General features: G+C 45.8%; 1 protein-coding gene across 1 annotated transcript in view; it reads left to right on the top strand.

Annotated features, from left to right (window-relative positions):
- Positions 1-16,114, top strand: part of ABCA4 (ATP binding cassette subfamily A member 4) — a 129,065-nt gene that overhangs the window by 60,303 nt on the left and 52,648 nt on the right. Inside the window, exons 14-19 of the mRNA XM_058537134.1 lie at positions 1,291-1,513; positions 4,668-4,889; positions 6,773-6,977; positions 10,783-10,848; positions 13,428-13,517; positions 15,272-15,446. Of these exons, the coding sequence (XP_058393117.1) occupies positions 1,291-1,513; positions 4,668-4,889; positions 6,773-6,977; positions 10,783-10,848; positions 13,428-13,517; positions 15,272-15,446 (981 nt within the window). The remainder of the gene's footprint in view (positions 1-1,290; positions 1,514-4,667; positions 4,890-6,772; positions 6,978-10,782; positions 10,849-13,427; positions 13,518-15,271; positions 15,447-16,114) is intronic.

Genomic DNA, 16,114 nt, shown 5'->3' with positions numbered 1-16,114 from the left:
GCAGCAGAGACCCACAATTGGGTTACGGATTCAACTCCTAGAAAAAAACTGGGAGGTTCATCATAGGGTACGTGTGTGTCTGTGGAGTTCAGACAGGAGAAACAAGCACAGCCTGATGATAGGAAGTGTCAAATTGCCAGCTGGTGAGATGGTAAAATAAAGGCCAGCATGGGCATAGGAAACTCTCTCTCAACACCCTAGTCCAATTGGTTCTCCTTCCTCAGCTCTACAGAAAACTAAAGAGATAACAGTGGCCCTTCTGTGTTCAGTTTGGGTTTAGACAATAAGCAGAGATGGGAAGTGGAGCCAAGGGCAAAGGCCCATTTCCACTTTTAGGATCAAAATGGGAGTCGCTGGCAGGGAAATGGGGTACACTGAGGAGACAGTAGGGATTCTGGCCATTCCATGTGGGAGAGCCATCTGGTGGCCAGTCCAAGAAGTGCAGGCTTTGTGACTTGATGGTTCTCTTCCCTAGGGCCATCTTGAGTGAAACCCTCCCAGGCTGGAATCAGGCCCTTCCTGTGACACCCAACAGTTTTCAATAGATAGTAATCCCAAAGGCTTTACTAGTAAATCAAGCACAGGGAAAACATGTGTGAAGTTCACAATAAAGCAATTCTAGAATATTAAACCTACACTGCTTGCTGGAATGGATGTCCATGAACCTACTCCACCAGTACATGGCTGGTGGAGTCAGGGGCTATTGCATCACTGATTGATTTATTGATGGGCCAGTTGCCTTCTGAAAGTGCCACACTGCTTAGTTATTTTATGCCTCTTCTTGCATAACTGGAGTTTGATCCTCCAGGGCAGACAGTGCTGCACTGGCTGGCCCCCTTGGGGAGCCCAATTATTGATCTAACCACCACTAGTTCCCTTTGTGGTCCGCTATCTTGGGCTTCAGTGTCAAATACCTATCTATTGGTATAAGTATGTACCTATCTATTCCAATCACATCCCACATCATCAAGTCTGCAGTCCTTTCCTGCAAGATCTTACAAGGAGGGTCTATACTGTGTAACGTACATAGTATGATATTATTTATACATTTTAATTATAGAGCATTTAACTGGGCTAACCAAAAAGCCACCATCTTGCTCTAAAGAAAAAGTAATCTTTCAGGGCAAACATGGCATGTATTAAAAGATTCAAGCCCTTTGAATGCCCAGTGAAGATTTTTCTGCCTTTCCCTCCACCTGGACTTTGTTTCTCAACACATTCATTCAACAAACATTTACTCCACCTCTACCAGGTACATTCTACTATTCTGCTTCTCTCCTCTCGCTTCAGTTTTATGATCATCCTGAACCGCTGTTTCCCTATCTTCATGGTGCTGGCCTGGATCTACTCTGTCTCCATGACTGTAAAGAGCATCGTCTTGGAGAAGGAGTTAAGACTGAAGGAGACTTTGAAAAATCAGGGTGTCTCCAATTCAGTGATTTGGTGTACCTGGTTCCTGGACAGCTTCTCTATCATGTCAATGAGCATCTTCCTACTGACCATATTCATCATGGTAAGCCAGATGGAGAAGCTCCAAAAAATCTTGACTAGTTTTGTTCCTCTCACCTTTTCTCCTGTTAATGAACTCATTCCTAGATTAGTCATCTAGCCACCAAGGATATCATGACATGTAGCTGCTTGGCCATTTCAGCCAAAGTGGAAAACACTCAGAGAGACAAAGTCTCCCCCAAGGAGCCACTGTATCATAGCATCTTCCCTGCTCCCACTTCATGCCCAGGGAGCCACGGTCTACATAGATTACCCAGCCCCATTCCATGAACTATCTGGACAAGCTGCTGTTAGCAGAGCCCAGCACAGGGTGACTGTATGTGCAAAGGGTTATCTCTTTCCAAACACAGAAAAAGTGAGTACAAAGAGTGTTTTCCTGGGATTATTGTCCCAACCACCAGCTGGGGTTGGAATGTAGAGAGCCTTTTCAATGTATTAGGAAAGGAGACCTAGACTGTTTATTAATTACCATCATGGTCGCACCATTCATGGTTTGACCAAAGAACATTCTGCCGCTTGCAAACCCTCCAAGACCTCTCTGTTTTAAAGGATGGAATTTGGAGTCGATCCTTTCTTAGTGATAGGAGTTTTTATAGCCACAGCATGCATAGGTCCATCCTTTGCAAACTTGCAGCTCCCTTGCAAGGTAGACTTGGAAATAAAACATTATTTCATAATACACTATTATCCTTCATTTTTAGTTCTTCCACAGTAGATCATCTTTTGTACTTGTTGAATGATAAGGACATAAATTTAGATAGCTTTTGTATTTATTTGATGGGATTTGGTATATAAGCTTTAGACTTCAGGCTTTGCAAGCTCCTGATATAGTGCCATCAAACTTGTTCTGCCTCTTTACCATCGTCATATTAAGTGCCCGTTTGCGCTAGGCAATATGTGTGCTGACTCACAGACTCTGGCTAAGTGTGTCCCATCCCATGCTGGACCATACCTGGTGCCTACCTGATCCAAGAATGTTCCATCACATATCCTGTCTGACCAACACAAGTCCAGTTAAACCAAAGCCTGCCCCTTCTCTGAAGGGTTTTGGTTTTAGTGTTGCACTGAGATCCAGTGAGCTGTGGCCTTAGCCAAACCTTGTCCTGGAGCTCTATCAAAACCAACGCTGATGTAGAGGTCCTTCTACTCAACCTGACCCAACGCAGATGTGGCTTTAATTATGCAAAGGGTCCCAGAGCTCCACAGAGATGAGGGGAGAAGCTGAATAACTTTTCTTCCTCTAGAGGGTCCTCATTCCTTTCCATGCTTCAGTCTGCTCCTTTCCCCACTACCAAGGCATTTTGTGTCCTCAGAATTAAAGGAGTCAAAATACATAAGCATCTGACTTATGCAAAATGCATAAACATGCATGACATCTTGCAATGGCCATGAGACTTGTTGCAGATAAGTGACATTGAGATCTGCCTTCCTAAGAATGGGCATTAGGACTTCAAAGGTCTTAGGATGTGAGGTAAAGAATGTTCACCAAGTTTCTTGCACAAAGGGGTTTCTCCTTGTGGGAACCAGAACATTGTTCCAGTAATGACGGAAACAGAGCTTTCCACATCAAAATAGGATTTTCCTTTGAATGACTCTCCCATCTTTCCCTTGCCTTCCTTCCCACCTCAATTATGCAGGAAAGAAGCTGGAAGCTAGGACAATGGGAAGGTTCCATTGTTACTCGAGCTGTTAAGAACAAGAAAGCAAAGTGGTCATTAGAGGAAGCCAAGGCCAGTGAAATTGTTGGGTCAGCCAAGTGACTTTCATCTCTGCCTTAAGTCAATGAGAAATTATATAGCCCTATAAGTTTGTAGGACTTTGCTTTGTGCTGGAATAAGAAATTGATTTCATTCTTCTCAGAATAGCAACAATTGTCTTAAACTTCTTCCAGCCAAAAGCCACACGTTCAGCCACTTTTATGGAGTTGCATGTGATTAAGGAAAAGGAATGAGCTTTCCAGGATGATGTGGAGAGCTCTTTGACACAAAATCAGGAGCTTTGAGTCCTGATCTGGACTTTTGTTTAGATTTCCTCAAAGTTTGGTTCCAGCTAAGCATGGCTGTCTTCCGCCTCCCTTTGCCATTTGTTTTTTTTTGTTTTTATTTTCCAATCTGTTCTGTCAGTGCCCCACAGGCATGAGAGCGTGAATGCAGGAGAAATGATATCAATAGCAGAGAAGTGGCACATTTGTTCTACTCAGCTCTCACATGCCCATGACAGATATTGCTCACTGGTTTCTCTTCTCTACTGAGAGGAACCCAGTGCTTCAAGGCACCACTACCAATTAATCAGAACCAATTCAAGAGATCAACCTATTTGTCCCTTTATGTTCCCGAGAAAAGAACAGGATGATCTATATATATTTGCAGTTACTTGCAAAGGGTAAAAATCCTTATAGAATGCCTATAGCAAAGGAGAACCAAGAAGGCCTAATAAATCTGAACATCACCATTTATCCTGTAATGTAACTGGGCAGCAGTTCACTTATTAACAATAGCGAGTTTGGTCCTATTTTCTACATATCCAAGTTCATTGACTCATTAGTTAACATGAAAGATACTGAGTATTGCCCACAGGTTCTATGAAATTTATTTGTATGACATTATGGATGGGGAGGATTAATCCACTTCCAAATGATGTGGATTAATTACTGATATTTTCACCTATGTGAGTGGCAAATCCCAGAATACAAGTACAAATGATTGAGTCAGCAGGCCAGGCCTCGGGCAAAATGTTACAGCTTGTTGGGTGGTCTCTCACCTCCCTCTTTTGTTCCTCATCTACTCAGTAGATCCCAGGAGCTGTTGATGCTTCAAGACCCCGATGCAGATCTTCCTCCCCTGCTCTAGGCTTATTTCTCCACACTGTCCCCTTCCCACAAAGGATTTGCTTACTTAACACATAATAATTGCTGGGTATTAACAGGCAGCCTAATGTGTTACCCCTCTAAGGGAAAATGACATAGGATTCAAGGAACTCAACACATTGAGTCTTAAATACGGAAATTTAGACCAACAACAGGATGGTGGGGGAGATCCCTCTGGGGCAGAGGGTTTCTGAAGGCCTTGGAATCATGGCACAGAGGTCACCCCCTGAAAAGGATGGTGCCCCTGGATGCAAGTGGAAATTACTGACTCAAGTGGCCTCTTTGGTTTCAGCATGGAAGAATCCTACATTACAGCAATCCGTTCATCCTCTTCCTGTTCCTGTTGGCTTTCTCCACTGCAACCATCACGCAGTGCTTCCTGCTCAGCACCTTCTTCTCCAAGGCCAGCCTGGCAGCAGCCTGTAGTGGTGTCATCTACTTCACCCTCTACCTCCCGCACATTCTCTGCTTCTCCTGGCAGGACCGAATGACGGCTGACCTGAAGATGGCTGTGGTGAGGGACCTTGGGCTCACCCTAGCATATGATACGTTTCCTCTGAGGGCTCTGTAGCAGTCCCAGAGGACTGGCCCAGCCTTTGAGGGATCCACTTTGCCTTTTGGCTCAAAGGGACCTAGGCTTTAAAGGCACGTGGGCAAAAGTGGGAGCTGTCTTCACCCTGAGCGACCTAACAGTTCCTCCTCACCAAACCTGCTGTAGTAGTCTGCCCTGGCAAGTGATTGAAAGCCAGTGCAGCTCATGCGTCCCTTTGTGTAGCCACAAAAGGAAAACAGCTGGGCCCATTTCACTGAGTTTTCTTTTCCTAGTGTTTGAGAGGATTCAGAATGGAGACAGCTTGCCTCCTAACTGTTCTGTCCAGAAAGATGTTCCCATGAATTAAAAATTTTTGTTTCTCTCCAAAAGAACTTGAATTGGGGCAGCTCTACAAAGATAAAGTGTCTTTATCATGCTCCACCATTCACGCAGAAAGGGGTGCAGAAATAAGCCAGTCTGGAATCAGGCTCTCTTGCCAGGAGAGGGCTCCAGAAATTGACTTTTGATTGCCTGAGAGACTTTTTAGTTCATGATTCCCAAACACGGTCTTTTTCTCTAATTGTTTTCAAATGAGCCATTTCCACCCTCTCATTAACGAGCTTCTGGGCCCTGTAGGGTGCAGTTTTCCTTGTCCTTCAGAATCTCCCTGTCCACAGTTCTTTGTGTGATGGAGTTGAGAAAGGACTACCACCTGCCTCTTATTGGGGAAGATCTAAGGTCCAACTTGTTCTCACAACTCAAACTTATATGGTTCCAGAGCTGCCAGGGCATCTGCCTTTTATTTCTCATGTTAAATAAGAAATTAATTGCTGCCATTTATAGCACCCAATTTTCTAACATGATCACAATGGGCTAGTAGCAAGAAATCCTGATGACTCAGCCTGTGGGCAGAGTTGGGCTGTGTTGTTATACTGGGTAGACAGTCGGTACTTTGAGGCCACAGCTAGCTTCTTGGGCATGTGGATCTGCCAGGAAGTTATAGTTCTGGCAGCTGTGGGGACCAGGGCTGAGCTGAGATTTTTTAAATGGTTTTTGTGAATATACAGGTAGAGCATCCCTTCCTTTTGCAGAGAGACACTCTGAACCCCACCCTGGGTCCTCCAAACTACAAGGAGGCCTCTGAGCAGAGGAAATGGGACTAGCCCATCCCTCTGCATGTGTTTATGTGCTTTCTTCCATGCCAGAGACCACTCATGGGAGCTTGGCTGGGGAACTTCCTATTCAGACTTCCTTCGGCATGCCACCTAGTCAGTTGACTTGTACTCTCCACAGAGAACCCAAGAAAATGATTGTCCTCAGTGTGGAGATGGGAGATAGTATAATCTGAGGCTTTTCTGGCCTCTCTGACAGACCTCAGGAGATCATGAGACCATCCCCTGCCTGGCCCCCTATCCTGCCCTAGGACACTGATGACTTTGAGGACACTTCTAATGGGATTCTCACAAAGCAGCTCAAGTTAGCTTCTTTGTTCTACCAAGAACTGTGTGATCTTAAGAAAGAGGAAGGAAGAAGGGGGAAAAGGTAAAAAGGTGAACATGAGGACATTTGATCTTTGGTGTGCTATAATGTGTAGTGTTTATCTTCCCCATTACACAACTGTGTTCCATGGAACAGGTAAGAGGTGGCTCAGTGGGTATTGGGCAGGGATCCCTGAGGCCTGAGAGGATTCCCAGAATTTTCTTCCTGTGGGAAGACTGCCTTAACTCCTCCCTGGAGTAGCCTTACATGGGGTCACAACATGGGCCCTCTTTTGGCCCTCCTCCCTACCTCGTGGGCATCTGGGTGGGTGTGTCCAGTTGGGTAAAAGACCACTCATCTTGAGTGTCCTCTTTGCCCCACCTCAGAGCCTGCTGTCTCCTGTGGCATTTGGGTTTGGCACTGAGTACCTGGCTCGCTTTGAGGAGCAGGGCCTGGGGCTGCAGTGGAACAATATCGGGAACAGCCCCATGGAAGGGGATGAATTCAGTTTCCTGATGTCCATGAAGATGATGCTCCTTGATGCTGCTCTGTATGGCTTGCTTGCCTGGTATCTTGACCAAGTGTTTCCAGGTAAGTGTCCCCCTCCATAGGGTAAAGGTAATTAGGTTCTTCAGATCCCCAGCCCTCTGCCTTTCATCTAGTTTAAATCTTATCCTTTCTAAGTTCTTTCATTGTGGGTTCTCAGAACCAGCATTTGAAACTTAAATCCAGGAGTCAAAAATCCATCAGTGGGGGCCGGCCCCGTGGTATAACGGTTAAGTGCACGCACTCCGCTGCTGGCGGCCCAGGTTCAGATCCCGGGCGCGCACCGCTGCACCACTTGTCAGGCCATGCTGTGGCTGCGTCCCATATAAGGTAGAGGAAGATGGGCACGGATGTTAGCCCAGGGCCAGTCTTCCTCAGCAAAAAGAGGAGTATTGGCATGGATGTTAGCTCAGAGTTGATCTTCCTCACCAAAAAAAAAAAAAAAAATCCATCAGTGAATGCTGTTCTCTCTACTTTAGAAACAGACCCAGAATCTAATCCTTTGTCACCACCTTTGCACAAATTCCCTGTTCAAACCTCCTTCTTCCATCATCATCTCCTACCAGTCTATTCTCCACACTGTATTCAGAGAGATCCTTTCAGAATCTAGGTAAGATTGTGTCAACCCTCTTTTCAAATCCCTCCAGTGGCTTTTTTTCTTGTTCAGAGTAAACTCCAGTATCCCAACCCTGGCCTACAAGATGCTTCATTCTTGGCCTCCAAACATCTTCCTCATCTCATGTCCTTTCCTTCTCCCGCATGTTTCTCTGCTCCAGCCACACCAGCCCCCTTACTGATTGTTCTTCAACACACTGAGTACATTTCCTCCTCAGGACATTTGCTCCTGCTATTCTTACTGCCTGGAGCATGTTTTTACGCACACGCGCGCGCACACACACACACACACACATCTGCAGGCCTGCTTCCTTACTTTGTTCAGGTCTCTGTTCAAATGTCACCTTATCACTGGGATCTTTCCAGAATGAAAATATCTAAATATCTCTCCCTATAAAAGTAATATTGCTTCAGTTCTCCTGTCCCCTTTTCCTACTTTATTCTTGAAAAGTCACCATCTGACATGATGTATCTTTATGTGTTTGTTTGTTGACGCTCTACCCTTAGTAGAATATGGGCCCGTGAGAGCAGATCCATGGTCTGTTTTGTTCACCATTATAGCCTCAGTGCCCAGAATCGTGCCTGACTCTAGGTGGGCACTGAAGGAATATCTGATCAACGTACAGCATGGAAAACCAGCTCCTGAATCAAAATTGGCTGTTTGCACAGTTTTGTATTTGCTTTGCAGAAATCAGATTTTCCTTCAAATTAGTATTTCCTGGTGGCTGGTAGAGAAGTGTCACCTCCAGCTGAGTGGTCTCCAAGTCAGCCAACAGCCACTTTGCTGTATAGCAGCTGTGGCCTGGCTCTCGAAGCTGTGGCCAGGAGCAGGCAGGGGAGAGTGAGACTGGCCCCGGTCCCTGGGGAGGGAGGAACTCATGTCTCTCAGATCATTTCAGGGCAGCCTTTGTTGGCAGAAATATGTAGGGAGCAACCCTGGCATACGAGAAAGATTGCCAGGCTGAGTCAGGGGGCCTGGGTTTGGATACTAGCTGTGCAACTATATTAGTTTCCTCAGGCTGCCATAACAAAGTATCACGAAGTAGGTAGCTTAAAACAACAGAAATTTATTGTCTCATGGCTCTGGAGGCTAGAAGTCCAAAATCAAGGCTAGAAGTCCTGTTGGCAGGGCCGTGCTCCCTCTGAAACCTGTAGGAGAAGGATCCTTCCTTGCCTCTTTCTAGCTTCTGGTGGTTTTTCAGCAATCTTTGGCAGTCCTTGGATTGTAAATGCATCACTCCCATCACTCCAATCCTCCATCTTCACATAGCGTTCTCCTTGTGTGTGTCTGTCTTCATATGGCCGTCTTCTTATAAGGACACCAGTCATATTGGATTAGGGGCCCATCCTACTCCAGTGTGACTTAATCTCAACTTAATTAATCACATCAGCAATGACTATTTCTAAACAAGGCCACATTCTGAGGTACCAGGGGTTAGGACACTAGTGTTTATTCTGATACCACTTCTGATACCAAAAGTGTCATTTTCTCCAACATCAACCAATTTTCCAACACCAACTGGGTGTCCAACAATTCAATTCAATTCTGATAGTAACTACCCAGAATTAGCACAGATCCTACAGGTTCAGTCCCACAAGACTGCTCCCACCTCAGATGACACAACTGCAGTGCCCAGGCCACCCACACTTTTGTTCACCTGACTACAAATTCAGGGGTTCTCCTGACCCCTCCTCAGTTTCAATGATTCACTAGAATAACTCACAGAACTCAGGAAAGTGGTCTGCTTACAGTTACAGCTTTATAATGAAGACTACAACTCAGGAACAGCCAAATGGAAGAGATGCATAGAGCGAGGTACAGGACAGTGATGCATGGAGCTTCCCTACCCTCTCCAGGGGCCTCATCCTCCCAGCACATAGATGCGCTCACCAACCTGGACGCTCCCTGAATCTCATTGATCAAGAGTTTTCATAACCCAGTCTCCAGCCCTCTCTTCCCCTCCCTGAAGGTGGGGGGCTGTGGCTGAAAGTTCCCTTTCTCTCTTCACATGTTTGGTCTTTCTGGTGACCAGCCCCCATCATGAAGCTATCTAGGGATCCCTACCTGAGTCACCTCATTAGCATAAACTCAGGTGTGGTTGAGAGTGGGGCTCATTATGAATAACAGAAGGCACTCCTATCACTCAGGAAATTCCAAGGGTTTCCGAGCTCTATGCCAGGAACTGGGGACAAAGACCAAGAATTATTTTGTATTATACCACAGACCTCAACGTATCTGTTTTTTGGAGGGTGGGAAGGGGACACAATTCAACCCATAATGGTGACTTTGAGCAGTACACTTGACCTTGCTCAGCCTCCCTTTTTTCCCTCTCCCTGGGCCATTAGAAGGAGATATAATAAGTGAAAATTAGTTGGATTGCAAATGAAATTTGTGCATAAGTCAAGAGCTTTATTTTAGCCAAGGTAAAGCTTTAGTTTGATCAACAGTAATTTACTGCACAGCACCAGCTTCTGGGAAAAGAGGGGTTGAAAAGACAGACCCAGGCTTGCCCTTGAGGAGCTTAGGGCCTAGTGGCAGCCATAAAACACAGGACTATTAAATAAGCAAAGACAATGTTCTCACAAGATCAATATTTTGTAGGGAACAAAGTCTGCTAAGAGATCTGGACTAGAAATTTGGGAGTCTTTTCCTTGAAACCCAGATAGATCCAGAGAGATCTAGTAGATGGGGTGGGTAAGGTGAGTGGTGTCAGAACCAGATCACCTTGTTGGAATCCCTGCATCTCTATTTAATTAGCTGTGGCCTTGGGCAGAGGATTCAAACTCAGTGTGCCTCAGCTGCCTTATCCACAAGAAGAAGAATACTACCAATCTCCTGGGGTTGCTTTGAGGATGGAATTATTTAAGACATGGAAAACGCTTAGAGTAATGCCTGACACGGAAAAAGCATCCAATAATTAGTGATTATCGTTATTATTGTCTAGTAACTGTTGAAAAGGAGCCTGACTTAATTCTTTAATGAAATGTTTCCTTGGAGAACTAATGTCAACCAAGATCATCAGTCTTAGTGTTGCTGGTTCCACTCGACATTGACCTGTTGAGTTAAAACATGTTGGAAGGAGTAGTCTTGGTGGTAGCCCGTGGAGAGCTGTGTAATGGCTTATGAACCATAAATATCTCTAGTTTCAATTTGAGGCTCAGCTAGATAAATTCTAGATCTTATAGAACTGTGGCAAAGTGGGGTTACTTAGGCTTTTTATTTGTCTATTTTTAGGGGACTATGGAACCCCACTTCCTTGGTACTTCTTTCTGCAAGAGTCCTATTGGCTTGGAGGTGAAGGTGAGTTTTTTAAGATTTAAAAATTAAAAAAGTACAAAAAACCCTAATGTTTGAAACTAGCTCCTTTTGCTGTGCGCTGGGTGGGTATGGATTGTAGAGGCAGCTCTTACGTGAAGTGTGTGTTTCCTGATTAGTCTAGTCGGCTGTCTCCTGAGGGTTTTGCTCTGCTGTGCAGTATTATGGCCTCGGGGAGCCCACCTTCTCTGAGTCTTTGGGCCGTGGAGAGTGGCTGAGCACTGATGGACCCTTGTGTCCTGTACAGCTTGTGCCCAGTGGATTAAATTGCCCTATTAAAAGAAGGCCAAACCACTTCAGGGTGCAAATGACTTTTGCAACTTCTCAGTTTAAAGCAAACAGATCCGGAGAATCATGAAGGAACCTTTGCATTCGTCTTCTGCTGCCTCCCCGCCTGCGTTTGTATTCCTCTCTACCTTTTCAAGATATAAATTCATTCATTCTCCCAAAGTAAGGGCTCATCCATAGGCTGGGACAGAGCTGTGATCCTCAAGGCAAACACTCCCAGCCTCTTCTTGAATTGATCTTTTCTGTGATCGGGGAAGAGAGCTAAAAGGGCATTTGCCCAGAATGCATCTTAGATAAAATTTACCTTTCCTACTGAACAGGACAGGGCCCTGAGGGAGAGTTCTAGCAGTGGGGAAAAACCACACACTGTTTTGTGAGGTATAAGAAGGCAGAAAGATTCCTGACCTGAGAGCTGGGGAGCCCCCCTGGAGCTGGGAGGTTCTGGAAGCAAAGGAAATGCTTTCCAATCTGTTTGTTCCTCATCCACCTGCTCTTTACTTTGTATTGTTGGCCCTGGGCCAAGATTTGCCCTTTAAGCACTAAGATAGATGTTTGTTTTCTCTAGGGGATTAGCCAAGTGCCTTTAAAAGGCTTGGGTGGGTTTTTTTTGTTTTGTTTTGTTTTTATGGTTCAAACAAACAGCACTTTAACCGCTCAGTATTTTTCCATTATGTTGGTTTGTCTGTCTTGTTTATCTATAAACTTTTAAATTTCTCCTCTAATAAAGTTATAATCCATCATAAATGGGAATTTTCAACACCTGTGTTGTGTTCCTGGCATTCTCATTTCAATGAGTATCAGGACCTGTGGGCATTTTTTTTCTCTACAACCTCAGCAGATAGTCTGCCCCTCAAAAAAAAAAAAAAAATCTTAAGACAAATGCGCTCCTTCGAAAATGAATCACGTATATTTTTGCTGACAGAAGCCAAATATTTTTCACCTGTCTCACAGGCTAGACTGAAATAGATTCCTAAATCTCTCTAAAATCAGAAGAGCTGTGTTTCTCCAACTAACGCCCTCCTTTCACAGATGAAATGGTGCCCAAGAGACATCCAGTGTCTTGCTCAAGTTCCAGGTGGTCACTGAGACAAAATCTGGAACTGGGACACACGTTTCCTGGCCAGGAACTCACTCCAATGACTAAACTAGAAAAATCTCTCCCCCTATTTTGTTACATGTTAGTGCAGTATGGTAGCTAGTAGAGTGATCAGAGGAATTGTGGGCAATAGATTTAAAAATCCTTCAGGAAGCAGAAACAGAAGTACTGGAGGTGGGGGCTCCCTGACCGCCAGGCCCATTGCGTGCCGCTCGCTCCACCACACATCCTGCAGACCTACAGAGGGCAGCGTGGACAGAGAGCTCCCCCTGCTCACACATGTGCACTTGAGGCCAGCGCCTGTAGATGCTTGGCGACAGCGGTTTCCCCCTCCCCTGCCTTCCTCCCTGGCTGGCTGGCTCTTTGGTCCTCTTCCCCTTCCAGGATGTCCTGACGTCCTTTTAAACCAAATGCCAAGTTTACAAAAAAAAATGCCTCTGTGTGTGGTGGGGAGGGGGTGTGGGTATGGTGTGTGAGCCAGTATGTGTGAGTGGGAGAATGTGTGTGTGGTGTGTGTGAGAGACTGTGAGTGTATGCATGAGTGTGAGAATGCGTGCATGTGTGTTTACACCACACTTCACAATTTGTGTAAGCCTGTACCTCAACCAGGCTCAACTCTGGTGTTAATCCCAAAATACTTGAATGCCCATAAAAGTGGATTTCTCAGAGAAATCATTTCTCCATCTGTAATTTAAGCTGGCTGCCCATCATATCACCTTGGATAGACTTGTACTCAAGGTTCGCCATGACTTTGACATGTTTTGGATTAGAATGAAAAGTCCTGTTGGTGAGCTAAAAAAAATTATCCCATTTTGAATTCAATTCTGATTTTGTTAATTTTTTTTAACCGCAATTTCTGACATGTGGGTCCGTCCTGGCATATTAAGAGGATGAGGTGCAGCTCCTGTTACAAAACTCCCTCTGAGCTGGGCACAGGTTGCACAGTCCAGCCAGCTGGGAGGCCCTGCCAGCCACTTTGAGGACTTCACAGACCGGCAGTCAGAGGCTGGGGGCCCTGCTTGGGGCTGGGCCCTGGGAATGCTGACTTAATCTTCTCAGGGAACTGTGTTTTTCAGTTATGGTAGGAAACTCTGCTCTCCTCTCTTCTCCTCCCCTTTCCTGCCTTTACTGATTCTCAGCTCTCACCAGGAGAGTTAACAGTGGCTTCTGGTTGGTGCAGGGTGTTCAACCAGAGAAGAAAGGGCCCTGGAGAAGACCGAACCCATAACAGAGGAAATGGAGGACCCGGAACACCCCGAAGGAATAAATGGTAAAAACCTCGATAAAGAACACAGAGCAGAGGCGAGAAAAAGGCTCAGGATGCTGCAAAGGGCCAGAGCAAAACACCTCATGACTGGGGCAAAATGGAATCCGAGAATCTGACTCTCTATTGACAAGAGTTAGACCTGATAGCTTCTCAGGGGTCCTGCTGCACGTGTGTGGGATGAATGGTCCAGCCAGACATTAACGCATATTTCCTGGAGAAAGCAAATCCCAAGTATGTGGTGTGTTTGTGCCCTTGTTAGGCAAATCCCAAGCGAGTTGCACAAATGTGCTGACTTCCGAGGATTTAGCAAGAACAATAACTTGGGTCACTGGGACTTAGAGCGGATATGAGCTATAAGGAAAGACAAAAATAAATGCTTCTGTGTGGAGAGGGAAAGAGAGTCTAGTGGAGCTGCATACACTTCAGTCGTGGTTTACAAATCTAGAAGCCGATTCATTCAAGCCATCAAAAGCCTTTCCTGTCCCTGGAAGTTACCTAATAACTCCTGACCTGATAGAGTAGGTTCGCAAGTGTCACCCTGGCCTTTGCCTCCCTTACCTTCCCTTTTGACCCGGTTCTGTACTTCTCCCCGTGTGCTCCATTCCCTAAGCATAGGCGTTTCTCTGTGGATGCTCAAATACTCTTGTTATCCTCACCTTGGGTTCAGAGAGGCAGCATGGCCTCTGGACTTTGGCTGATGTTGCATGAGAGGGTCTGGCCTCCAGGCCTCCAGTCCACCCCAGGTGCCATTTCACAAAGCTGAGGTCAGTGACCTGCAGCTCCTCAGAGAGCTGGTTTGCAGTCAACAGTGCCTCTGAGGAGACTCTCCTCCCAGAGTGGAATTTCAAGGCCTAAATCAGGGGCTGGTCCCATCTCAGTTATAGGCGAGGCCAGGAAGAACAGAGAGAAGAAGCACTGGGATGTTTTTTATAGGGAAGTAAATGCTCAGAACTACAATGTTAAGACAACAAACTAAGTAGTGCTGTACAGGTGACCTAAAGCAGGGAGAGACTGGAGGTCAGGGAGAAGCAGATACAACAGTAATGAGCGTCTGCACTGGAGGGAGGTGTGGGAGTAGAAAAGTGGAGGGGCAGAGTTTGAGGGACAGTGATGAGGAAGGGTGGACTGTCCTACCCAGTTAATTGAGAAACTCGGGAGTTCTGAGGAGCAAGAAGTCAGCTTTAGTCAAAGCTGACTCAGAGATTTGAGCCGAGGTGACTAGGACAATGGCGGCTCCAGGAATGGACATGGGAGAGTCTGAAGGAAAATGTTGTTTTGTGGAGAAGATGGGGAGTCTGAGCTGCTACCAGAAATCCATGTGGAAATGGCCCACAGACTGTTGGAAATAAGGGCCCGGGGCTGAAGATTGAGCTTAGGGCTGACTCTCCGTATAGACAATGTGCACCTGGGTTCGAATCCTGGCTTTGCTACTTATAAGCCATGTGACCTTGATTGGACACTTGATGTCTCTGTGTCTTAGGTTTCCTCATTTATAGAAATGGGCATAAAAATATCTGTCCCACTAGGGCTGTTATAAGTGTGAAATGAGGTAATCCATATAAAGCACTTGAAACAGTGCCTAGCACATAGTAACTGCTCAACAAATGTTAGTTACTATTATTACAATTGTTATCCTGTAGTCGTCCTTACAAAGATCATAGCTAAAGCCATGGGGGCAGAAGACGTGGTCTGAAGAAAGAACCTGGGGAACGTGGACGTTAAGGCGCCATATTTGCATTTCATTTTTTTCCTCCAAGACTCCTTCTTTGAACGTGAGCTTCCAGGCTTGGTTCCAGGGGTATATGTGAAGAATCTGGTAAAGATTTTTGAGCCCTACGGAAGGCCAGCAGTGGACCATCTTAACATTACCTTCTATGAGAACCAGATCACTGCCTTCCTCGGACACAATGGAGCAGGGAAAACCACCACCTTGTGAGTCTTCGGGCAAAGAGGCTGGATTGCCCTGCTGTCCTGTCATTTTCTGGCTCTTTTCTTCCCCTATTAGCTGCAGTCTACTCTTTCCCACTGAATTTTAGGGACAAAAATGTACTCTATATTTGTGTCCCAAGAATGTGTAAAACACACTGCTGTGTTCAAAGCCCCCCCACATATATTGTTTTATTTGATCCTCAGAAGAAGTTGGAGAGGGAGATGGAGTAAGATTATTGCGCCCTTTGTGTGCCAGGGAAGTGGACATCCAGAGAGTTGAGGTGACTTTCCCGAGGTCACCAAGTTGTAATGGTTCAGTGGGACAAGAGCCAGGTTTTCCCACAATTGTCTCTTGTCTCTGACACTGTGAGCCCGTCCCCCCATCCCAAACCTCTCCAGCGTTGCTGTCATCAATGGTGGTGATAAAGTCACGGCCATCACCATCACATGCCCTCGGTCTGTAGAGTACTATTTATTTTCAAGGAGCATTCCTCTTCCTACCTATTACTAGGCAGGCTTCACCATCAGAATGGGACTCCCAATGAGGGTTGGTGGTAGTTCTGAAGAAAGTAAAGACAGTGCAGTATCTAGAGGGGCCTGTGGGGTAACTGCCTGGCAATCGAAGGCCAAGTTCAAGGAAGATGAGGGCTCTGCATGGAGGCCTCAGCTCA

Source organism: Diceros bicornis, chromosome 4 (assembly GCF_020826845.1).
Source record: "Diceros bicornis minor isolate mBicDic1 chromosome 4, mDicBic1.mat.cur, whole genome shotgun sequence".
NCBI classification, from domain to species: domain Eukaryota; kingdom Metazoa; phylum Chordata; class Mammalia; order Perissodactyla; family Rhinocerotidae; genus Diceros; species Diceros bicornis.
Note: the sequence above shows the minus strand (reverse complement) of the source record. Positions and strands in the feature narration are given on the sequence as shown.